This window comes from Meles meles, chromosome 1, assembly GCF_922984935.1.
Source record: "Meles meles chromosome 1, mMelMel3.1 paternal haplotype, whole genome shotgun sequence".
NCBI lineage: Eukaryota > Metazoa > Chordata > Mammalia > Carnivora > Mustelidae > Meles > Meles meles.
The window spans coordinates 208376890-208401795 of NC_060066.1; the positions used below are offsets into that span (position 1 = coordinate 208376890).

General features: G+C 50.6%; 2 protein-coding genes across 5 annotated transcripts in view; one reads left to right on the top strand and one right to left on the bottom strand.

Moving 5' to 3' along the window:
* Nucleotides 1–24906, bottom strand: part of TNFRSF8 (TNF receptor superfamily member 8) — a 61305-nt gene that overhangs the window by 25502 nt on the left and 10897 nt on the right. For 3 of the 4 annotated variants that reach the window (XM_046015494.1, XM_046015472.1, XM_046015462.1), the window contains exons 3-7: nt 18493–18609; nt 9425–9577; nt 5311–5404; nt 4787–4944; nt 1810–1926 (exon numbers count right to left, since the gene is read on the bottom strand). In XM_046015494.1, coding sequence (XP_045871450.1) covers nt 1810–1926; nt 4787–4944; nt 5311–5404; nt 9425–9560 — 505 coding nt within the window. In that variant the 5' untranslated portion in view covers nt 9561–9577; nt 18493–18609. The remainder of the gene's footprint in view (nt 1–1809; nt 1927–4786; nt 4945–5310; nt 5405–9424; nt 9578–18492; nt 18610–24906) is intronic. The other variant, XM_046015483.1, reaches the window with a different exon arrangement.
* LOC123948427 (60S ribosomal protein L23a-like) lies at nt 11242–11718 on the top strand. Its single transcript, XM_046015510.1, has one exon. It carries the CDS (start codon nt 11248–11250, stop codon nt 11716–11718), a length of 471 nt encoding a protein of 156 aa, XP_045871466.1. The 5' UTR covers nt 11242–11247.

Consider the following 24906-nt stretch of genomic DNA (forward strand, 5'->3'; position numbering starts at 1 on the left):
TTGGGACAATGACAGCTGTCATCGCGATGGCAGCTATTAACAGCACCGAGTGTGGGTGGGATGTGCCTGGGGGCTCAGGTAAGCGTCCGACTCTTGGTTTCCACTCAGGTCATGATCTCAGGGAAGTGAGTTCGAGTCCCACTCGACGGGGCTCTGTCCTCAGTGGGGAGTCTGCTTGAGGTTCTCTCCCTCTCCTTCTCCCCCCATCCCGCATGCACACTCTCTCTTGCAAAACAAGTAAATAAAATCTTTTTTTTTTTTTAATATTATTGAGTACAAACAAGGCAGCCGTAATACCATTGGGTGCGTGGGGGTCTTATTCTTAGCATCCTGCCCTGATTAACCTAGTTTGGCCTATTTAATTCCTGCATCAGGTCTTCGAGTGAGTCCTATTATGATGTCCACTGCAGATGAGGAAACTGAGGCACGGAGGTGTTAAGAAACTTGTGTGTGCCTATAAGCTGTAAACTGGTGGAGCCAAGATTCGAACCCAGGCTCTCGGGCTCCAGAGTCCGTGCTCTGGCCCCTGTTCTCCACCTCACGGCTTCGCAGAGCTTTCATCCTTAGAGCTGAAGGAATTCTCTTGTTTCTCTCTCTGACACGGTAGCTTCAGCAGATGATATTTTTTCCAAAAATGGCCAGAGCAGCGTTTCTGGCCCCATCTGCTGTTCCAGACCTCTGCCACTCACCGCTGAGAAGCTTGATTTCTTCTCCTTCCGCTCACTCTAGTGGAATGTGTGACTGCCTCAAGAGGTAAAAAACTGGCAGAAACTAGGCCATGTGACTTCCAAGGCAAGGTCAACAGAAGGGATGTGGCTTGTCCCCACCCCTGCCCCATCGTTGGAATCCAGGCGCCAGGCCTCGAGGAAGCCCCCAAGTTAGCCAGACAGAGGCCATGAGGGAAAGGGCTTTCAGACAATTCCCGCCTGTAGCCTTCACATTTTCCAGTTGAAACCCCAGACATCGTGGAGCAGAGACCAGCCACACGCTCAGGGTCCTGTCTGAATTCTGACCCATGGAACTCACGAGTAAACAAGGAGGGGGTTGGGTTTTGCCACCATGTTTTGAGAAAGCTTGCTATGTGGCCTTTGCAACTGGAACAGTGGCCCCCAGTGACAAATGGTGTTCTTTCCTCTTTGGGCCTCTGCTGACTTCAGCCAGTGTGTGAAAGAAACCTTGGACGAGGAGACACGATCACGCTTCCCCTCCCTGCCCCCGTGGCCTTTGTGATGGGGCTGGGGCCACGATCAGCCATGGCTGTCTGGGGCCTGGGCAGCTGCCCCTATCCTGGGCAGCCCTTGTGGATGTCAGGGGGCGGCTGGTGGTGCTGTGAGGCTGTGCTGAGTTGGCTACATACACAGAAGTCACCCAGCAAGTGCCTGTCCTGAGAATGTTCTAAGGACAGTATAGTGACTGGCCGAGCCCAGAACCTCCAAGTTGAAACTCTGGCCATGCCGCTCTCGGGGGCCTGTGGCCTTTGTAAGGTCTCAGTGTTCTCCTCTGTACAATGGGGACAACTGTAATTTACACACCAGAAGACAGCTACCAAAAATAACGGGACAAGTTTGGAACAGGTAGATGATAACGAACGCTTCCTTGCAGGAGTAAGCAAATGGAAGCTGTCTGAGAAGGGGTCACCACCATCAACACCCCGCAGTCAAGACGGAGACTCAGAAAAGGCCCGCTGCTCAGAGATGCCAGCAGGGGGAGCTAGGATCTTGAGGGCTGAGCGGTCCCAGAACCAACTCGGAGCCCCCCATCCCCAGATTCTCTGCCAAGAGCCCCTGCTCCCAGGAAGGAGCCCCTTACCTCCAGAACAGGTCACACAGGCCTTGCAGCGGCCGTCCCTGTCCAGGTAGTAGTCGGGGTCACACTGCTTTCCACAGTCCGATGACCCCTGAGCGCACGGCTGCTGCGAGACCAGCCCTGAGGAAGGAAGCAGAGAAGCTCCAGGCCAGGCCGCCTTGGCAGAGGCCCCACCTCCGCACCCAATCGCCACCTCCAGCTCCACAGCCGCCCCCAAACTCCACACATGTCAGATCGATCTTTCAGAGGGAGTCCTGAAGCCCAGAGAGGGAAGGAATGTGTCTAAAGCCACACAGGAGAGCAGCACTCACTAACCCACCGGCCCCTGCTTCCGGTCCCTTCCCTCTGCCATGCACCACGGCCACTGCCCTCTCCCCAGCTTCACTGCCGTGTCACCACCCTCCTCAAAACTCAGGGGCCACTCTCCCTCTGAGACCAGCCGTGAGTTGACGATGCCTACTGGCCCCAGCTTCCGCTCGGTTTAGCACTGGGGGATCCAGGCAATTCAGGAAGGCGAGGAAAAGAGAGGGAAGTAGTGGGATCTGGCGAAGAAGACGTCAGGCTGTCATGGACGGATGGCATCGTGAAAGGGGACAGATGACCCGAAAAAACCAGCAGATACATTATTAGAACTAACAAGTGAGTTTAACAAGGTGCTTGGAAATAATGTTATTACGTCAAAACTGAGAGCCTATACGCTTGGGTTGAACCACATGAAATTGCTCTTTTGGTAGGTGAGGTTGCCAAATATTGGCTATTCACACGGTTCAGAACAATACCAATGATGAAGCGTCAGAACACCAAATACTGAAAAAAAAAAACTCCCCTCATCATCAGAAACATCAGGTACTTAGAAATCTAAAACAAAGCTATAAATCTCTCCACACAGAAAATAGTAACATTACTGGGAGAAGGTCAAGCACACCTAAGTTGAAGTCAATAAATAAAAATAAAGAGCGAGGGGTGCCTGGGTGGCTCAGTGGGTTAAATTAAGCCTCTGCCTTCAGCTCAGGTCATGGTCCCAGGGTCCTGGGATCGAGGCCCGTGAAGGGCTCTCTGCTTGGCATGAACCTGCTTCCTCCTCTCTCTGCCTGCCTCTCTGCCTACTTGTGATCTCTGTCTGTCAAATAAATAAATAAAATCTTTTTTTTAAAAAAAAGAGCGAAGTAATAGAGGGCTTTACCATGTACTACTCGATACCGTAAAGATATGGATTCTCTCTAAAGTAAGCTGGATTCGGTGCAATCCCAACGAAAAGCCCAAGAGGACAATTTACAGAATCTGAGAAGCTGATTCTGAAGTGGACACAGAGAGGCAGATGACTGAGAAGAGCTGGTCTAGTGACGAAGAACAAAGGTAGAGACATTGCTCGACCAGCCCGATGACTTAATGAAAACCTGCACCATTCAAGCCACTGGGGCATCCACACGGACTAGACGGAAAGACCAATGGAACAGAACATCAAGTCCAAGATCGTGCCCAGGCACATACGGACCTTTGGATACAAAGATGTCCGCAACACAGTGGGGAAGGACCATCTGTTTGATAAAAGGTATTGGTTCAACTGGACATCCACACGGACCTTCCAGCAGGACCCCTGCCTCACGCCGTACACACAAGCCAAGGCAGACGGCAGGTCTACACGTGAAAGGCAGAATGGGAACGATTCTAGGGAGTTAATGCAAATGTCTTCGAGACTTGAGTGGAGGAAAAGAACATAAAGAACAGAGCATAAAAGCACCGGTCAGAAAGGGAAAAACAGATCCATGTGACTACTTTAAAATTTATTTTTTAAATGTTATTTATGTATTTGAGAGAGAGAGAATACAAGCAGGGGGGAGGGGCAGAGGAAAAGGGAGAAGCAGACACCCCGCTGAGCAGCTGAGCAACACGGGACTTGATCCCAGGACCTCACGATCATGACCTGAGCCGAAGGCAGATGCTTAACTGACTGAGCCGCGCAGGCGCCCGTGACTACCTTAAAATTTGGAACATCTCTTTATGGGGGCGCCTGGGTGGCTCAGTCAGCTGAGCATTGGACTCCTGATTTCAGCTCAGGCCACGATCTCGGGGACCTGGGATGGAGCCCCACATCGGGCTCTGCACTCCACAGGGAGTCTGCCTGAGGATATTCTCTCCCTCTCCTCTTGCTCACACAACTACACGCACGATCTCTCTAATAAATAAATCTTTCTAAAAAATAAAATAAAAAAACAAAATCTCTTTAGCAAAGACACCATAAAGAGAATAAGGCGGCAAGCCACTGGGTGGGAGGCGGTCATCCGCACACCACTATAGGATGAAGGGCTCAAACCCAGAACTGTAAGAAGTCCTATTAAGAAGTCAATGGAAGGGGCGCCTGGGTGGCTCAGTCGTTAGGCGTCTGCCTTTGGCTCAGGTCATGATCCCAGGGTCCTGGGATCAAGCTCTGCATCGGGCTCCCTGCTTGGCAGGAAGCCTGCATCTCCCTCTCCCACTCCCCCTGCTTGTGCTCCCTCTCTCGCTGTGTCTCTCTGTGTCAACTAAATAAAATCTTTAAAGAAAAAAAAAAAGTCAATGAAAAAGACAAACAAACCCCGGAGATTTCACACAAAGACTTGCTTTTCCTTATTCATCACAGCCAAAACGAGGAGACAACCCAAATACCCAAAGACTGCTGGACAACAACGGGCCAGCACGGGAGGCCAGTCAGCCATAGCAGGAGTGGACTGAGGGCCCCGGCGGTCGCCGTGGGAACCCGGAGGGCGTCAGACCCACAGCCGCTCCGGCACCAGCACCTCCCCGTCACACACACTCGAGCTGTCCAGCAAATGACTTCTTCCATGACCTACAACCCCAAGAGGCCTTGGAGACCCTCTTCTCCCCAGACTGGGAAAGACCACATCCCAGGGCCCCCCTTCCTGGACCGGCCTGCAGGGGTCGCCTGCTGACGAGAGGCCGCTGCCCTGGAAACGAGCTACAGCCTCTCCGGAGAACTCACCTGGATCTGGACTGGGCTCCCGCACCGAGGAGGGAGAGCTGGGGGCCCGCATTTCGGAACCATCTTCCAGGGTGAGGGAAGCGCCCCCTCCAGGAAGCGTGGTCCTCGCCCTGGAGCTTGCTGAGGCAGTCCCGAGGGGCCCCGCCTGGGGGGTGCTGCTGCCAAGAGAAAAGCTAGAAATGGCACTGCCAATTCTCCTGAGGGGGCAAAGGGGGGGTCTGTGCTCAAGGGCAACCATTTCTGCAGAGAAGGGGGTCCCCAGACCCTCTGTCCACAGCGTCTGGCAGCTCCGCCGTCAGCTCCTGGGAGCAAGGACTGTGTTTTCTAGGCGCTTCTCCCATATGCTCCAGGAAGACTGAGCACATGGTGGGGCCTCAGCCAGCTTGCAGGCTTGATAGAGAGACTCCCCAGGGTCCTGACACCCTGGGCTGAACCCCACCCCACCACAGCCAGCGGGGTCCCGGGCATCCTATGTGTCGGGACAGCCCCATGCCAAGGTCAGCTGGAGGAGAGAGGGGAGTCACCTGGTGGCCGCCTGGCAGGCTTCGAGGCTGGTGCTGCAGTCAGGGCTGGTCACTGGGGAAGGTCGCTCACAGACAGTGTCCATTTCTGCTGTGCCTGCAGCGGGGACAGAAATGCAGGAGTGACGGACGTCACAGCGGAGCCTGAGGAGACTCACTGAGACACCGAGGAGACGTCATGAAAGAGCCTGAGGACTCCAGGCACGGATCTTTTACCACCACAACCCAGAGCTCGGAATGAGGTGCCTGGAAAATGTCGCGGCCATCCGATGTTTCAGCCTGCCCGGCGTCCAGTCCCTGCTGGGGTAAAGCACCTTGACTTTCCCCGGGGAATACTTTCCAATCTCAGCGCCTGTGCTCAGGGCTGAGGCTGCCTCGCCTCCCTCCCTTCCAGGAGCAAACACAGACCAGCTAGACCCATCAATCCATTTGATTCCTCTGACCCTGGTGACCTGGTTCAGTGATGGGCACGTGACCCAAGGCGTGCCCAGGAGGAACAATATCAAGGTTTTGGTTTTAGTTCTTGAAAGGAGAAGCCGTCTTCCCACTGGGGTTGGTGGGGGCAGGCCAGGAGCTGCTGGTACGAATCTCACAGATGCCTACACATAGGGGAGCAGAGACTGCCTGACACTACCCAGCGAGCCCCCGACTTTGCAGTCACAGGAATCAAGAAATTTTGAGATTTTGTTTCCCGCAACCCAAAGATTCCTGAAGAACACTGGGTGTGAGCAGAAAGAGGAAAACCCGTAGCACTTTCCGTCTGGCAGATCTGAGCTCGCGTGCCGCCTCTATTGTCCTTGCCATGCCTGTCACACTGCGTGACATGCAGTAAATGCCTAACCCATAGCATGTCCTTCTCCCCATCTGTACATTGCTTAGAGAGTGTCCCACAGGTGGGATTATGATCTGAAGGTTTCGGGGCAGGCGGCCTGAGCAAGGCGGATGTGTCTTGTGCTTCGAGTGTGATGGGCTGACCACGCCCGGTATGACCTTCAAACCCAGACTCAGGTACTCCCTGCTCTGTGGCCTGGAGCACTTGACCCATCTCTGGACCTCAACTTCCTCAGCTGTAAAAGACGGCTGATTCGGCCTGCTTGATGGCGTTCTGAGCCCTTCAGGAGAGAACACCTGCGCCAGCTCTGGGCACACGGCTTAGCCATGGGCCCACTCTTAAGCAGAAACTACTTTCCATTTTACGGCTGGAGAGTCACCCTGTGGGAGCAGAAACCGGGGAGTCCAGGAGTCAGCCGGCGGCGCTGTCTTGTGGAAACATGATGGGAATCCCACACATCATTTGAAATTGCCTAGTAACCACATTTTTTTTAAAGATTTATTTATCTGATAGAGAGAGAGAGATCACAAGTAGGCAGAGAGGCAGGCAGAGAGAGAGGAGGAAGCAGGCTCTCCACTGAGCACAGAGCCCGATGCGGGGCCCGATCCCAGGACCCTGAGATCATGACCCAAGCTGAAGGCAGAGGCTGAACCCACTGAGCCACCCAGGCACCCCTAGTAACCACATTTTTAAAAGTAAAAAGAAACACGTGGAGTTAATTTATTTAACCTAATGGGTCTAAAATAGGTCAGTAGATATTCAATATAATTAATGAGGGGCACCTGGGTGGTTCAGTGGGTTAAGCCTCTGCCTTCAGCTCAGGTCATGATCCCGGGGTCCTGGGATCGAGTCCCACATTGGGCTCCCTGCTCAGCGAGAAGCCTGCTTATCCCTCTCCCACTCCCCCTGCCTGTGTTCCCTCTCTCACTGTGTCTAATAAATAAATAAATATAATAAATAAGTAAGTAATGGGACGTTTCACATTTTTGTCTACTAAGTGTTTGAAATCCAGTGAATGTTCTGTCCTAACAGCCAACCTCAACACAATGGGCCACATTTTAAATGCTCTCTGGCTGCATGTGGCCAGTGGGACCGCTAGGGGCAGCACGGTCCAGGGGCAGCAGAGAGAAGCCTCTGGCGCCAGCATGTGGCGGTCGCAGGGACACCACGGAAAAGGCCTCGCTGGCCTGGCTGGAACAACAGAACTCCAGGTACTTTTCCCAGATATGCAAGAGTTTCTGAGCTGGAAAGTCCCCCAAGGCCTTCTAGGGACAACTTCGCATTTTCCCGATTGGAGACTGAAGCCCAGGATGGGGTGGGAACACGTCCCCCAGGTGCAAATCTAACTATACTCCAGATGTCTGATGCCCAGGCCCTGGCATCTTCCACTCCAGCCCCTGGCCCAGCTTGCGGCCCTAGATGACCAGGAGCACAACAGGCATGGTCTTGGCCTCCACGGAACTATGGCCCAGGGAGGGAGGTCAGCACTGATCAAACCAAGAGAGACACAAATGTTCATATCCACATTTGCCAAGGACGCTGTGGGATAAGAGATCAAATGCAGACGTGACCGGTGACAAGTCATAGGAGGCCTCCTGACGAAGCGATGTGTGGACAGAGAGCTCAAGGCTGAGGAGCTAACTGAGTGAACAGGAGGGAAGGGTGTCCCAGGCAGAGGGAACCACATGCCCAAAGGCCTGGTGAGAGGGGGAAGCACCACGCAGCCACAGAATTGAAAGCGAGCAGACCAAGTTGAGCCAAGAAAAGAGGGAGGCTGGCACTGAGTCTGAGGCTGGAGGAAGGAGGACGACACGGTGCAGGGCCAGGTACAGATTGTGTCCTGGAGACGGCCTGTGGGAATATGCAGTGGGTGCCCCTTTCCCTAGTCCTCCCACTAAAGACAGCTAAACACCATGGGTATGTGTCTAAACAAAGACGACTCTAGACAGCGGAGAGAAGGCCTTGGAATCCAAGGAATGACACAGTGGTGAGTCCCCTGGGTTTTCTCTCTGTTCGTCTATCCCAGACACGGAGCCAAACAAGCCAGCAGCCCGGAAGTGCCAAACAGCACAGACTTTAGAAAAGAAGTCCCCCCAAAAACCGGTTCTCTTCTGCCAAAGAATCATGTCGTTATCATCAGAGTAACGAGAAGATACTAAATTGTTTTTTTCCACAGGTGTGTGTTTGTGTGTGTGACAGACAAAGAGAACCAGATTTGGTTTTGCAAGGGTGGCTCCTCCTGTGTGGCACGGGCAAGGAAGGAATAGGAGGAACTGGGTGTGGGGAATGGGAGAGAGAATTAGGTGGACAAATGCTGTGGGACTGACTGTGGGGTGTGAGGAAAGAAAAGGAAGGACGGACAGTGGGGGAGAAGGTGGTAAGGATGGGTGGAAAGGACCGGGTTAGAAGTGAGAGTTTCAGGGTGCCTGGGTGGCTCAGTGAGTTAAGCCTCTGCCTTGGGCTCAGGTCATGATCTCAGGGTCCTGGGATCGAGCCCCATATTGGGCTCTCTGCTCAGCGGGGAGGCTGCTTCCCCCTCTCTCTTTGCCTGCCCCTCTGCCTACTTGTGATTTCTCTCCCTATCAAATAAATAAATAAAATCTTAAAAAAAAAAAAAAAGAAGTGGGAGTATCATGGGCTTGGTGTTGGCATCTTTCTCCCCAGTGGGCGTAGCTCCCTCTGATTCCATCCTGTGCCTCCCCAGCCTGGGGCTATGGTCCACCCACTCCCCAAGCCTCCCTTCTGAGAGGTGTCCTCTGTACCACCCACACAGCATCTGGACCCCTTACCTCCTTTCTGGCCATGCGCCTCGTTCTAATTTCAGAAAATTAGAAGCCCAGAGAGTGTAAGGAATTTGCCCGAGCTCACACAGCAAATTGAAAAAGAAATCCAAGTGTCTCAGTAGCTCTAACTCCCAATGCCTCAATGGTGAATTGGGGAAACCAGCCCTAATCCTCTGGGGAACTCCTAGGACAAAGACTTGAGGTTTGCTCCTTGTTTACCAGGCATCAGAGAACTTCTGCCCCAAACCTCAAACCACCCCAAGACTTCATCCCAGCACACCTGTGCCTCCGGCCACCAGAGTCTCTCTGAGCGCAGGACACAAAGTGCAGGGAAGTGGGGAAGGGGGCTCTGCAGTAGCTGGTGCCCCTACGGGATCTCGAAAGGAGACAGCGGTCCGTCCAACAGGAAGAAGGAAGTGGGAGGTCATAGGTCATTTGGAGATCTGGGGTGGGGGCAGTTGGGCCCAGATCTTGGTGCTGGGCTGAGGGTGAGGATACTTACCCTGGAACCTGACGACCTCCCCTGGTGGGCAGACGGAGTGTGGCCTACAGCGGGCACAGGACTTGGTGGCTGATGTGAAACAGAACATGCCAGGCCGACACTCACAGACGCGGGAGGAATTCCCTGAGCATGGCATCTTCTCCACGAGATCGTCTAAGGGACACAAAGAAGAGTCACAGGGGACAGAGGAAGGACAGGGGAAGGGAGCCAGAGAACCCTCGAGGCCAGTGCCCGTTTGGCACAAGACAGAAGATGCTGCTGTGGCCTCCCTTTGGGCAGGGAGCTGGCACTTCATTCCAGAGTGTTCCTGCAACAAGGGCAAGAAGCCAGGCAGGGCCAATGGGGCAGCCTCCACTTCCCCGCCCAGATCCCCAGATGTCATTATAATCGTATTAAAAAGAAATTAATGGCCCCATTTTAAAATGGACCAAAAAACAAGAAAAAAGACACGGAGGAAGGCTTCAATGCCTATTGCTACATGAAAGAGGTCAGTCTGAAAAAGCTACGTGCTGTGTGATTCCAACTCTGTGGCATTCTGGAAAAGACCAAACCATCGAGACACTGTCGAGTGGTTGCCGGGGGTTTGGGAGGAGGGTCCTAAACCTAACATTCATGTCAGTATTGCTCGTAATAGCCAAAAAGTAGAAACAACCCAAATGTCCACCAATCGATCGTTCAGCCATAAAAAGGAATGACCCTGTTACAGCATGGGTGAACCCTGAAAACCCTGCAAAGTGAAAGAAGCCGGTCACTAAAAGCCGCATATTAATGACTCTGAAATGCCCAAACTAGGCAAATCCACACAGACAGAATGTAGACTAGTGACTCTAAGGGAGTGGAACAGGAGGAGAATTGGGAGGACAGGGGTTTCTTTTGCGGGAGGTGGAAATTTTCTGAAGTCATAGAGTGGTGATGGGTTGCACATTGTGAATATAATAAAACCACCGTACTGCACATTTAAAATGGTGAATCTTAGGGGCGCCTGGCTGGTTGAGTCGGTACAGCTCGCCACTCTTGATCTTAGGGTCACGAGTTCAAGCCCCACGTTGGGCATAGAGCTTACATGCAAGAACAAATAATTTAATTTTTGAAATAATAAAATGTTGAATTTTAATCTCAAGAGAAAAAAAAATCACTGGTATAAGTAATCGGCAAATGCAAACGTGCGTGGAAAGCAACACAGGGCATCCTTGGCCAACCGGAAATGGTGAAGGCTTCCTGAAACATGGGAGCAGGTGGGACTGCATGGAAGAAGGAGACCGAAACCTGCAGCCCAAAATATACCCAAGAGGGTTATTCTGGGAGAGGCTCTGGGCCAGGGCACTCCAGTCTCTGAGTCAGTACAGGGCAGGGGCAGGCCCCAGGGAAGCCGATGAGGAACGCAGCAGGAGCGCCCCTGGGTCAGTCTCCCCACGCTTCTCATCCACTTATGCCACAGGTCCAGAAGCCAAGCATCTCCCCCAGGAGACTCTTGGGTGAGGTGAGCACAGCCGTGCCCCAGGGCTGGTCCTACGTGGGACCCTGTAGAAGATTAGCCACTAAACAACACACGCCCCCATCCCAGTGACCGGATACAGTGTGCAGAAGGGTCACCCGTGGGAGAGAAAAAGAGCTCCAAACTCAAAAAGAACTAACTCTCGAAAGAGCAGGTAAAAGAAAAAAAGAAAAAAACAGAAAACAAAACCCCACAGAACAAGCCATTAGAATCAGTACAATTAATATCCTCAGGAATTTGCAGCTATACAGCAGAATCCCCTGGAACTCAAGGAAGAAAGGAAGGAAATCGAAGCCATAAAAAGGGATCCTTGGGCCCTTTTACGAAGATGGCGCCGAAAGCTAAGAAGGAAGCCCCTGCCCCTCCCAAAGCCGAAGCCAAAGCAAAGGCTTTGAAGGCCAAGAAAGTGGTGCTGAAAGGCGTCCACAGTCACAAAAAAAAGAAGATCCACACATCACCTACGTTCCGACGACCCAAGACTCTGCGTCTCCGAAGGCAGCCCAAATACCCTCGAAAGAGCGCCCCCAGGAGAAACAAGCTTGATCACTATGCCATAATCAAGTTCCCCCTGACTACTGAGTCAGCCATGAAGAAAACAGAAGACAACAACACACTTGTGTTCATTGTGGATGTCAAGGCCAACAAGCACCAGATCAAACAGGCTGTGAAGAAGCTCTGTGACATTGATGTAGCCAAGGTCAACACCTTAATCAGGCCTGATGGAGAGAAGAAGGCATACGTTCGACTGGCCCCTGACTATGATGCTTTGGATGTTGCCAACAAAATTGGGATCATCTAAACTGAGTCCAGCTGGCTAAATCTAAATACAGTTTTTTCATGATTAAAAAAAAAAAAAAAGGGATCCTTGGGCACAGAATGCTGTAGTCACCAATTTACTTCCTGTGGGCTCACACAAAGACTACATTTCCCAGCCTCCTTTGCAGTTGGATTTGGGTCACGTGACAAGACTCTAGCAAATGAGATGTGAACAAAAATGATAGGCGCTTCTCCCAGGCCTGGCCCCATCTCAGGGGGCTCTCTCATCTCTCTCTCTTCCTTGCTGTAGTGGCCCCGGAGTAGTAGTCTTGCCTGCACCCCAGAAACAGTACTGAGGAGAGAATAAAATCCTGAGAATTCTAGAAAATCTAAGAGAGGGGTAGACTGAGGACAAACAGTAGATACCCCTGGAAAATTCAAAGAATAAAACCACAGAGGTCTGGGCAAAGGTGGGAAAGGTTGCTGGACTTGCTAACTTTCAGCAAGGCAGGTCCAGTGGAAATGAACAGAGGCCCCGGGAGTGGGGTACACTTCTTTACAGGAAGCAGGAGCTCTAGATACACCCCTGATGGAAGGGAAGGCAGATCCCTGCCCCAGCAAGGACGGAGCCGGTCTCTGGCTGCACTCTGCCTCCCACCCAGGCCCTCGGGCTCCTAAAATCAGTTTCAAAAGTAACACTCAGGATTCCTTCAAAAATTAAACAGGATGACCACACGATCCAGCAACTCTACTGCTAAGGATATTCCCCAAAAGAACTGAAAGCAGAGACCTGAACAGATTATTTGCTGATGTGTGTATTCAGCAGCAAAATTCACAACAGCTGAAAGGTAAAAGCATCCCAAGTGTTCGCCAACATGAATGGATGAACAAAATGTGGCCGATCCATCCAATGGTGTATTAGCCTGAAACCTGCTACAGTGTCTTGAAGACACGAGGCTTAGTGAAATAAGGCAGTCACAAAAGATAAATATTTTAGGATGCTACTTATATGAACTTCCTAAAGTGGTCAAATTTCAGAGACAGTGAGTAGAACGGTAACTGCCGAAGGCTGGGGGTACCATGGTAGGGAGCTAGTGTTCAGTGGGGACAGAGTTACAGTTGGGGCAAATGAAAAAGGGCTGGAGCTGGGAAATGGTGAGATGTTGCCCCAAAAACGTGAAGGCAATTGATGCCCCCCCACCCCCGAACAGTACACTTAAAATGGATAGATACAATGATCGGACTCTTAGGTGACTCAGTTGGTTAAGCATCCGACTCGGCTTCCGCCAGGTCATGATTCGGTTAAGTCATGATCCCGGGGTCCTGGGATTGAGTCCCATGTTGGACTCCTTGCTCCATGGGAAGCCTGCTTCTCTGTCTCTCGTGAATAAATAAAATCTTTTTTTAAAAATGGTTACAATGATCAATTTTCTGTTATGTACATTTTACTACAGTGTTTTTGAAAAGTAACACTCAGCCCCCAGCTGAAGGTCTGAGCTGAAAAGACAAACCAGAACCCAGGGAGGTAGAGCAGGTGTAAAGAAATTACACCACAACGAGCTGCTGCCCCTGCTAAGCTGAAGCAAAAAAAAAAAAGAAGAGACCACTGCAAACACACTGTAGCAGTAAAGAAGAAAGGGAGGGAAAAGGGAAGACGGGAAAACAAAGAGAAAGATCTGAAAGAGATAGAAATACATTTTGGAAAGACCAAGAACCCAGGCTAAAACAGAAGCAATCCCAAGAGTGCTTCACACTATAAAAGAAGTTAATAAGGGTGGCTCAGTGGTTTAAGCCGCTGCCTTCGGCTCAGGTCATGATCTCAGGGTCCTGGGATCGAGTCCCGTATCGGGCTCTCCGCTCCGCAGGGAGCCTGCTTCCCTCTCACTCTCTCTGCCTGCCTCTCTGCCTACTTGTGATCTCTGTCAAATAAATAAATAAAATCTTTAAAAAAAAAAGAAAAGAATATAAATTCAGCTTCACTCAGTCAAGCATCTGCCTTCGGCTCAGGTCATGATCCTAGGGTCCTGGGATCAAGTCCCACATCAGGCTCCTTCCTCAGCAGGGAGCCTGCTTCCCCCACCCCCACCTGCCTCTCTGCCTACTTGTGATCTCTGTCTGTCAAATAAATAAATAAAATCTTTAAAAATAAATAGATAGATAAGTAAAATATTTTTAGAACAAAGAATATAAATTCAGCAAAGAGGATCTTTAAGAAAGCATGGGATGAGAAGTTAGACTAGAGAGCTAAAGTAAGCAAACTGAGATGCACAGCATCACCAATGAATTCAATGAATACATTACAAGTGTCCTGGGAGCCCTGGTGACACCTGGGAGGCAAGCAGTGGAAGAGATCAGAAAGAAGACGGAGTTCATGGCACGGAAAAAGCAGTAAGAAAATACCAGTGAATGCAAGATAAAAAGACGAAGATACTAACGCAATTCAAGAACACAGGAAGAGGGGTGCCTGACTGGCTCAGTCAGTTAAACGTCTGCCTTCAGCTCAGGTCATGACCTCGAGGTCCTGGGATAGAGTTCCACATCATCATCATCACCAGCATCCTTGGGCTCCCTGATCAGTAGGGAGCTTGTTTCTACTTCTCCCTCTACCTCTATCCCTCTGCCCTTCTCCCTTGCTCATGCTCGCTCTCTCTGTCTCTCTCTCTAATAAGTAAAATCATAAAAGAAGAAAACAATGACGACGACGGCAGGGAAGAAAGGAAAACACAATCAAACTTAAGGATAAGAGGCAACCATAAAACTGTTACTGAGATATATATTTAACAGAAATATAAATCCAAGCCAATTTCCAGAAATGAAGAAGAACTAAATCTGCAGATAGAAAAGACATTCCAGGGACACCTAGCTGCCTCAGTCAGTGGAACATGAGACTCTTGATCTTGGGGTCGTGGGTTGAAGCCCCATGTTGGATACAGAGATTACTTAAATAAATAAAAACTTAAAAAAAGAGAGACAGAGAGAAGACTTTCCAGGTACTAGGAAGAATTCTTTCCAAACAATTAATATCAAGGCATATTCTGGTAAGTTTTTGAGCCCTAAGAATAAGGAAAGCATTATGCTTACAGTCTTCTACAAAGGGGAAAAGAAGGAAGATAGCAGACCACTCCACAGCAACATTCAGCAAAGAAGACAATGCATCAAATGCCTACAAAGTTCTAAAGAAAATAAGTTCCAGGAATAATCATATACAAAGTTGTCATACAGGCGTAAAGGCAAGAAACATTCTCAAACATGAAAGAATCCCCTGAGGGATGCACAAAGATGAGTCCTTCCTCAAAAATCCACAGGTCAGGGGCGCCTGGGTGGCTCAGTGGGTTAAAGCCTCTGCCTTCAGCTCAGGTCATGATCCCAGCGTCCTGGAATCGAGCCCCACATCGGGTTCTCTGCTTGGCCAGGAGCCTGCTTCCTCCTCTCTTTCTGCCTGCTTCTCTGCCTACTTGTGATCTCTATCTGTCAAAAGAATAAATAAAATCTTAAAAAAAAAGAACTCATAAAAAAAAAAAATCCACAGGTCAGGGGGCACCTGGGTGGCTAGTGGGTTAAAGCCTCTGCCTTTGGCTCAGGTCATGATCCCAGGGTCCTGGGATCGAGCCCTGCATCAGGCTCTCTGCTCAGCAGGGATCCTGCTTCCCCCTCACTCTCTCTGCCTACTTGTGATCTCTGTCTGTCAAATGAATAAATAAAATCTTAAAAAAAAAAAAACCACCCATAGGTCAGTGAAATCTAACCAACCAAGCAATAAATCAAAATGAAAAACTCAGGAACAGAGAAGCTGTCGTCAACTTACTCCTAGTGCGCAATGAATAACTTTAAATAGCAAAGTAACACTAATAGGCCAAGGGACTGAGGCTTATGTTAAAGAATATGAACACCATAGGCAATAACAAAGTAAAAAAAAAAAACTAAGTAAGTAATAAAAGTCAGGAAGAGGACAAGGAAGCAGCAAGCTAATTACTTCATTTTTCATTACAGGAAGCCAATCCACTCTATCCCGTCCAAAAACTGAAACAAGCAGAACATGATTTTACCACAAGAGACAATTATTCCTTTAATGATTTCCAACTGCTCCTTGATTTTCATAATCTCTTCTTCATTGTAGAGGGTTTTATTTTTAGACACTGTTCTCTTGTGATTGTTATATCTTCACTTTAGTCTCTTCCTCCTCTAATACATTTGAATAAAATCAAATATAATCATTTGAAAAACATAAACAGTAAGAGCCCATCCTCTTAAAAACCCCTTTTCTCGGGGTGCCTAGGTGGCTCGGTCGGTTGAGTGGCTGCCTTCAGTACAGGTCATGATCTTGGGTCCTGGGCTGGAGATCCATCTTCAGCTCCCTCCTCAGTGGGGAGTCTGCTAACTCCCTCCCTCTGCCCATCCCTACCTCTCACGTGTGTATGTATGTATACATACATGTGTGTGTGCGCGCTCTCTCTCAAATAAATAAATAAAATCTTTTTTAAAAACTCCCTTTTCTCTATGTATGTATAGTCTGTCTGGCTGCAAACCTTCCCATTCTTCTTCCCTCTATATAGAGATACAGAGAAGTGTCCGTCAGACACCCAAGGAAGGGAAAGGGGAAGGGGCAGAGCCCGCTTTCTTCTCACACTTCTGTATCGCTTGAAAGTTTTATAATGGGGGCGCCTGGGTGGCTCAGTGGTTTAAGCCGCTGCCTTCGGCTCAGGTCATGATCTCAGGGTCCTGGGATCGAGCCCCGCATCGGGCTCTCTGCTCTGCAGGGAGACTGCTTCCTCCTCTCTCTCTGCCTGCCTCTCTGCCTACTTGTGATCTCTCTCTCTGTCAAATAAATAAATAAAATCTTAAAAAAAAAAAAAAAAGATTTAAAAAAAAGATTAAAAAAAAAAGAAAGTTTTATAATGAATGCCTATAACTTTCATTTAATACATGCAGTCATTAATTTTAAACTTAAAGATATGCCAGAGAAATACTAGCGTAGACAAAGAAGAATGGCAATATTGATATCAAACAAAAATGGAATTACGGCAAATACATTGTAAGGACCAAAGAGGTGTATTTCATGCTGATGAAAGGTCCAACCCACCACGAAAGCACAGTATTCATGAACACTGTACCTAATAACATAGCTTTGACATATAGAGAGCAAAAATAAATAGAACACAATGAAAATCTGGTGAAAAACAAGCATAGGGGAGATGGGTTTTACACATCTAGCTCAGACATCAACCATCTGGAAGGTGACAAAAATAGAATGAAAAAAAAAAAGGAATGCATATTATTTCAGGGGACCTAGTTGGCTCAGTCGATAAAGCATGTGACTCTTGATCTCAAGGTCACGAGTTCAAGCCCCACACTGGGTGTGGAGACTCCTTGAATAAACTTTTTCTTTAAAGATTTTAATTATTTATTTGACAGAGAGATAGAGCGCACAAGCAGGCAGAGCGGCAGGCAGAGGGAGAGGGAGAAGCAGACTCCCTGCTGAGCAGGGAGCCCAATGTGGGGCTGGATTCCAGGACCCTGGGATCATGGCCTGAGCCAAAGGCAGCCACTTAACTGACTGAGCCACCCAAGTGCCCCTCCTTGAATAAACTTAAAAAATTATTTTAAAAGAACACCTATTTAAAAAAAGAAGAACACATCTTATTTAAATAACACAATTAACAAGCCTGCTCTAATAGGTATACAGAGAATTTTGTACCTAACCAACAGAACATCCATTTTTTTTCCAAACACACTAAAGATGCTTTTAAAATATGTACATTTGGGGTGCCTGGTTGGCTCAGTGGGTTAAGCCTCTGCCTTCGGCTCAGGTCATGATCTTGGGGGTCCTGGGATCGAGACCCGCATTGGGCTCTCTGCTCAGTGGGGAGTCTGCTTCCTCCCCCCTTTCTGCCTGCCTCTCTACCTTCTCGTGATCTGTCTGTCAAATAAATAAATAAAATCTTTTAAAAAATAAAATAAGGTAAAATAAAATGTGAACATTTATTAGGGTACAAGAAATCTCCACAAATTTCCCAACCCCACACCACAAAAAACCCACACAAAACAAAACACCAGAGAGCGCACAAACCACAACCATAATAAATTAACAATGAAAGTGCTATGGGAAGCTTTCTCCTGGAAGCACTTGTGGTCTTAGGTGAATAACAGTTCTGGGTGTTGGACAGACACCTCAAACTCCTGATCTGCCCCTTACCAGACTTTTATAACTTTGGAAAGGCCCTTAACCTCCCTAAACCTGGGTTTCTTCACTGTAAAGCAGAGATAAGAAAAGAATTTCCCCCAGGGGCCTGGCTGGCTCAGTCTGTAGAACATGAAACTCCTCATCTCAGGGTCATGGGTTGGAGCCCCAAGTTGAGCATAGAGATTACATTAAAAAGCAGGGGAGGAATCTTTTAGAGGTCGAAGTCCCTCTAAAAACGGATGCAAGGGTGCCTGGGTGGCTCAGTTGGTAAAGCAACTGCCTTCAGCTCGGGTCATGATCTTGGAGTCCTGGGATCGAGTCCCACATCCAGCTCCCTGCTCCATGGGGAGCCTGCTTCTCCCTCTGTCCACCCCTCTCATGCACTCTCACTCTGTCTCTATCTCTCTCTCTCAAATAAATAAATAAAATCTCAAAAAAATAGAAAAATAGAAACGGATGCAAAACCTCATGGCTGATATCAATTCACAAATACAGAGGGGTAAACTGAGGCACCAGGGCGCCAACTCAGAGTCCAGCCAGGCACCAAATGTGGTTGCTCCCCACCTTCTCTGCCTACAGCCCAGAGGGCTCCCCCTCCCTGGGAGCTGCCCCTGCCGGGGAGAACAAGACCCTTACCTCCAGAACAGGTCACACAGGCCTTGCAGCGGCCATCCCTGTCCAGGTAGTAGTCGGGAGCACACTGCTTCCTGCAGTCGAACGACCCTTGTGCGCACGGCTGCTGCGAGGTGTGCCCTGGGGAAGGAAGCAGAGAAGCTCCAGGCCGAGCCGCCTTGGCGAAGAACTCACCTCCCCAGACTTTACCTCTCGTCCCTGAAGCCCTTCCCAGCTCCACCTTTCAACCCACCAAACATGGTGGTCCAGCTCTCGGGTTCTACGTGGACGCGTTGCCCGGGAGAGGGCAGACCTCGCCCAAGTTCAGCGAGCAGGCTGGCGAAGCAGCCCGGCTTGGGTGGAAGAGCCGGGCCCGGGGGTTCCCACTGCGTAGCTTGGTCCAGTTCCAGTGACTCATGGGCACCATGAGATTAGCAGGATCCCCCGTCGGGTTTGTTGAGCGGGGTAAAGGGATGGTGAAAACAAGCAGGTGTGCTTGGTGCACCGCAAGCTCCGGAGGGCAGCGGCGGCGGTCATTCGGGCAGGAGCCCTGCTTCCCTGCAGGAACTGGGGAGCCCGGAGTCCCTAGATCTGCGGAGCCTCAGCCAGCCTGACTGAGATGCGCGCAGATCACCCAGCAGCCCCTGACTCCCATTATACACGGACGGGAAATGCATGGCGTCGACACCGACTCCCTGCGGCAAAACCGCGGAGCGCCTTCGCGTACCCACCCAGCTCTCTGTCCAGTGACAGTCCTAGCTGCGACGCCTACCACCCACAGCTTGAGCCCGGATGGGCACGTGAGCCAGATAAGCCAATCAGAATACCTCAGCCTTCAGGGTGGTCACATGACCCAAATAGGCCAATCAGAATACCTCGTCCTTCAGAGTGGGCACATGACCCAGACAAGCCAATCAGAGTACATCTTCCTCACCACTCTGCTTCAGAGACACGTGAGCCATGTCTGCCAAAGAGCCTCATCTCTGAGGGTTTCACAAAAGCTACCTGTGAAGACCACGTCTCTTTATGGTTGGATTCCTGGGGCAAAGGGCAGTTGAAGTCCCCAGCTGCCGGGTCGTGGCAGGTGCAGCATGGCCACAGCCTGCCTGAGAAGGAGGTGAGTTAGACGCAAGCAGAGTCCAGGACGGAGAGAAATGGACCCGAGAGCGTCCAGCCTGGATTGATGGCGTCTCCGTCTTCTCTCTTATGGAGCCAGCTCTTTCCCTACCCTCACTCTGTTCGGACGTAATACGTTAGGCTGAACCATAGGTCCTCAACATTCCGTGTGCCGCCTAGTCGTTCCGGGGACGTGGGGGACCCTGCTGGGAATCGTGTTTCTAAGTGCACAAAGTACAGTACATGGGATGACCCGGGAACCTAGCTGTGTGAGAGCACCGTAAACAAGCCATTACAATTACAATTACAATTACAATTATTTAAGCGATGGGGCGCCTGGGTGGCTCAGGGGGGTAAGCCTCTGCCTTCGGCTCAGGTCATGATCTCAGGGTCCTGGGATCGAGCCCCGCATCGGGCTCTCTGCTCAGCAGGGAGCCTGCTTCCTCCTCTCTCTCTGCCTACTTGTGATCTCTCTCTCTGTGTCAAATAAGTAAAATCTTAAAATAATAATTTAAGTGATGGCGACATCTGTGATTCTTTGTAAACGCATTACATAAAAAATCTAATGAATATCATTGTTTCAAAGTAACCGATGAGCATGAATAATGTTTCGTGATATCGGTGGCGACTGTGGCACCATTGCAAGATATCAGGAGAATATCTGACTTTACTGTGGGGAAAGCTGCAGATGCTCCAAGAACATCACTGTGCTTTGTTGTCTTAATCCACAACGGAAGGAAGCATACAGGGCATTTTAGTCAAGGGCTGATGAAAAGGAGTGAACTCATTCAGGTCTAGGCCCCCCTGAAATCTACCCATGGACACTTGGGAGTCCCTGGACCTCAAGGTAAGCCCCTGCTTAGAAAAATATGTAAGAACCTCTCAGAAATACTAGCGTGATGGCTGGTATCCTCTAGCTCAGAAAATTTCTGTGGCTCCCCAGTGGTCTTTCAGAGAGGTAAATGTGACCCCATCACCTCTTGCCTAAAACTTTCAAAGCCATCTCATGGCTCCCAGGATAGAGCCCCAGGTTCTTACCGTGGTTAAGGAGGTTCTGCCCACCTACAGCTCTTTTTACTGTCTAATCTGGCCACACTGGAATCTCCATGTCCCCCAAAGGGGTCATGCTCCCTTCTGCCCCCAGGGCCTTTGCACAAGCTGGCCCTTTGCCACAAATGTGCCTCTCCCCTTTCCCCTAGTAAACCCTTGCTCAGCCTTCACATCATTGTCAGGGTGTCGCTCTGTCAGCACCTTGGTCAAGACCCCTGTTATGAACCATCAGAGATCCACGTACCTTGCCCTCCTGTGCCTAAGTCTGCTGTAATCTGTTTAATCTAGATGTGTGATCACAGTTATTCGTGGGATACATTGTCTTAGTATCTGAATTCCTCCCATGACTGTGAGCTCCACAAGGCTGAATCTTTGCCTTTCTGATCACCAATGATTCCCCCCTCACAGGGCCTGGCGCATAGATCTGATCGATACGTGCTCCGACCACCTAATCAATATGGACCCGGCCTCGCATTCTCAGGCCTCCCTCTGGCTCTGATTCCTGCTTTGGCATTACTGTGCATGGCTCCCCTCATGGGCTCTAAGCTGCAGCCACCACTGGGTACCTTGGTCTTTTCTCTGGCAGCCCTCCTATGTCCTGGAGTGTTGTAATGGGTTGAATTCTGTCCCCTGAAAGAGACACGCTGAAACCCTAACTCCTGGTATCTCAGAATGTGATCTTATGTGAAGACAGGGTCTGTACAGAGGTAATTGGGGTGGGCCCTAATCCAAGATGATAAAAAGGGGGGAAATCTGGATACAAGACACATGTGCACATGGGAACACAACCAGATAAAGACTGGACTCATGCTGCCACCAGCCAAGGAACTACCAGAAGCTGGGAGACAGGGAAGAACCTTCCCCAGAGCCTTCAGAGGGAGCATGGCCAGGCCAGCACATTGATCTTGGACTTCTAGCCTCCGAACTGTGAGATAACCCATTTCTGTTGTGTCCATCAATCAGTTCATGGTACTTTGTTGAAGGCAGCCCTAGGGAATGAATACAAATGCTCTTCGCCCAGGCTGACGAATCTACCCATCTCCATTTCTACCCACTGGGAATCCCTCTGTAGCCAACCAGCTCAGGCTGAAACACCATCCCCTGGTGGAATTTTCCTGATCTTTTGACCCCATCCAGTTCCCCTCTCTGGATCCCTTTAAAATCACCTCTCAGAGCCAAGGGCTGTTTGGGGTGAACTCTACAAACCCTCCCTGCTCCAGAAAATCTATTCAAGGACTCAAGTGACTCACTTCATGGTGGGATTCTATTTTCACTCAACTCAACATTTATTGACCATCACCTCCGTGCCAGGGACTGAACTTAGAAAGTGGAGAAGGTGAGATTCCCTACTCCCATAGAGCTTATCCTCGAGCCTAGAGGAGGAGAGACAAGCAAGTACAGAAAGAAATTGGCAAGTCAGTTTCCAGTGTGTGAACAAACTTGGAAGAAAATAAAGCAGGATCCAGAAGAGAAGGCAGAGGAAGAGGCAGGGGAGCTCCAGAGAAGGGGACTGGGGAGGCCTTCCTGAGTCCCCCAGGACCAAAAGAGGCAGCCGCACAGAGGGCCGTGGAAAGATTGCTCCGGGCAGAAGAAACCACCTGTGCAAAGGCCCTGGGGACAGAACAGAACATGCCAGGAACAGAAAGGCCATGGGGGCTGGAGTAGACGAAGCCAAAGAATTATGAGCCCTGATTCGTTCCTATTTTCTTTGCCCATTTTCCACACAGATTTTCTGCACTGAATCTCTTTCAAAATCAGAAACAAAAACGGTCGATAAGGGCTCAGGGCCCGCAGAGGCTGCACTAGAATGGGTCCCTCCATCATGATCTGTCTCCAGCCACTCCCCCTCCATCTCGGGGCGCTTTGCTGACTCCAGATGTTCTCAAAGTTTGTGCTAACATTCCTGCACCCCCTCTCACATCTGGCACAGCATCAGGCAACCAGGCCCCAGCTGCTTTGGCCAAAGAAACTCCCACACTGCAAAGAAACTTGCACACTGTGCAAGGCCACAGTTCTTGCACTTGGCCGCCAGCCCCTCCTCCACTCCCGCTACATACCCTGGGCTCGGCCTTCTGCCAAATGGAACCCTCCCAGTTCTCCAACGGTCCACCCTGCTCCCCTCGAGGCCTTTGCGTATTCTGTGCCTCTGCCCAGAGCACGCCTCCTCCCCACCTTGGCCCAGCCAACCCCTGCTCGTTCCCAGGACTCCTTTTCCTCAAGGAAGACCCCTCAGTCAAGTCACATGCCCTGGGAGTGTGTTCCCATGGCTGCCAGCAGCACCACCCCAAATTCTAACAGCCTGGGCAATAGACACATATTGGAAGGGCTTCCTAGCCCATAGGCTGCCCTTCTTGGAGAATTGCCCTCTCCCTCAAGCAGTGGCCCAGGGCCAGGGGGAACCAGAGCAGAGGTGGACATCTGTACCATTGGATACTTTCTTCTTGGGCTTTGGAATTGGAACTGGAAGATGTTGGTCATGTGTTCCTCTTGGTGAACGAGGGAGAACAGACTGGGAAGGGAACTGTGGGCCTCCCAAGCTTGACCAAGGGCCGGAAGGCCAAGGAGGCCTCCTCCTCCTCCTTCCTGCTCACAGCCCTTGGAGAATCCCCTCCGCTCCTGGGACGTGATGGGGTACACTCACACAGCCCCAAGCAAGCCATGCTCTCTGCATAACGTGGGACCTGGCTTCACAATGTCGCCCCACGCCCACAAGAGGCAGGCTTCACACATCTGCAGGGTCCCCTCCTCCCACTCTAGGCACTAAGGAGAAGGTGATCCAGGAAGGAAGGGGCAGAATAAGAGGGGGGTTGTAGCCCCCACAGGGGCTCCTTGCTGACATGCTCTGTCTTGGGGGTCAGCACCAGCTAAGGGGAAAGAGCTCAGGTTTCTGAGTTAGCCATACTCAGACTTTCTGAGATAGCCAGTAGGGGCTCGAATGAGTCCCCCGGGGGCTACTTACTAGCATATAACCATGGAAAAATCTCTGAACCAAGTCCAAGTTTCCTCTCTGGGTTTCCTATCAGGATTCAGTAAGCTAATGCAGGTGAAAGGCTGGCACTGTGGCCAGCACAGAGCATGCTCCATCAGCAATAATTGTTGTCCTTGTTATGAAGCAGCGAGTGAGCTCCTCGTCACTGAGGGTGTGTAAGCAGAGGACTGGGGAGCAGCTGTCAAGGATGCTACGAAGGGCATCAGAGCCCGGGTGAGAGGAGAGACTCAGTGACATCTAAACTTCTCAGTCTCAAAGGTCTCCCAGTTTCCTTCCTCCAGCAACTCACCTCCGGCCAACACTGCCACACAGCTGAGCTGAGCCTGATTGCACAGGGCGGGCAAAATGTCACAAATTTCCCCCAGAGACCGAGGAAGGGGTTTTTGTGGGTTTTTCTCTTTTCCTCTTGCTTGCCGGAAGCACCGGGTCAATAAAACTCCAGCAAAATGCCCCGCCCACCACACCAGCAAGAGACGCTCAGCCGCCCCCGGTCACTGGGCCACAGAGAGAACGTGGGGGGACGGCAGCCCTCTCTTCCCAAGTCATAGCACCGAAGTGGAGGGTGCTGGGGACGCAGATGTCACTCTCTCCGCCCACTACACCCTGTGGGGACTGTGCCAAGCAGGGGTGAAGGAAGCTGGAGGGCGCGGGAAGAAAGTGTCTGTCTTTCTTCCTGCAGCTGGAATTATGGGTCCCGTGGAAAGTCACAGAGCCCTGCACTGAGGTTGTCCTGACTGCTGTTGCCCTGGGAAGAAGCAGCGTGCCCCCCGCCACACAGCACTGGGCTGGTGAGGGAAGGCTTCCTGGAGGAGGGGGTACCGGGACTGCGGGAGGTGGCAATGGTGGGAGAGGGCATCCCAGGGCAGACAGGCATGTGAAAGGCCTAGAGACTTGAAAGCACAGAAGAAAGGCCAAGGGGAAAACGTGGAAAAGGTGACGAGTGACCTCACGATTAATTGAAGCAATAAACGGTTGTTGGATGGGTGGGCAGCAGAGCACACAGAAGTGGGAAGGGAGGAGTGGGAGGGGGATGGTGCTGTGGCCAACTGTGCCCCCCTCCAATCCACATGCTGAAGCCCTAACCCCAGTGTGACTTAATTTGGAGACAGGGTCTTCAGGAGGTAATTAAGGACAAATGCGGTCACGAGAGTGGAGCTCTGATCCGACAGGATTGGTGGTCCTTCTAAGAGAAAAAGGAAAATGTATCTCTTTTCTGCTCTCTCTCACTTTCTTCCCCACTCACTCCTCTCTCTCCTTCAGCCGTGACAAGGGAGCTGTCTGCA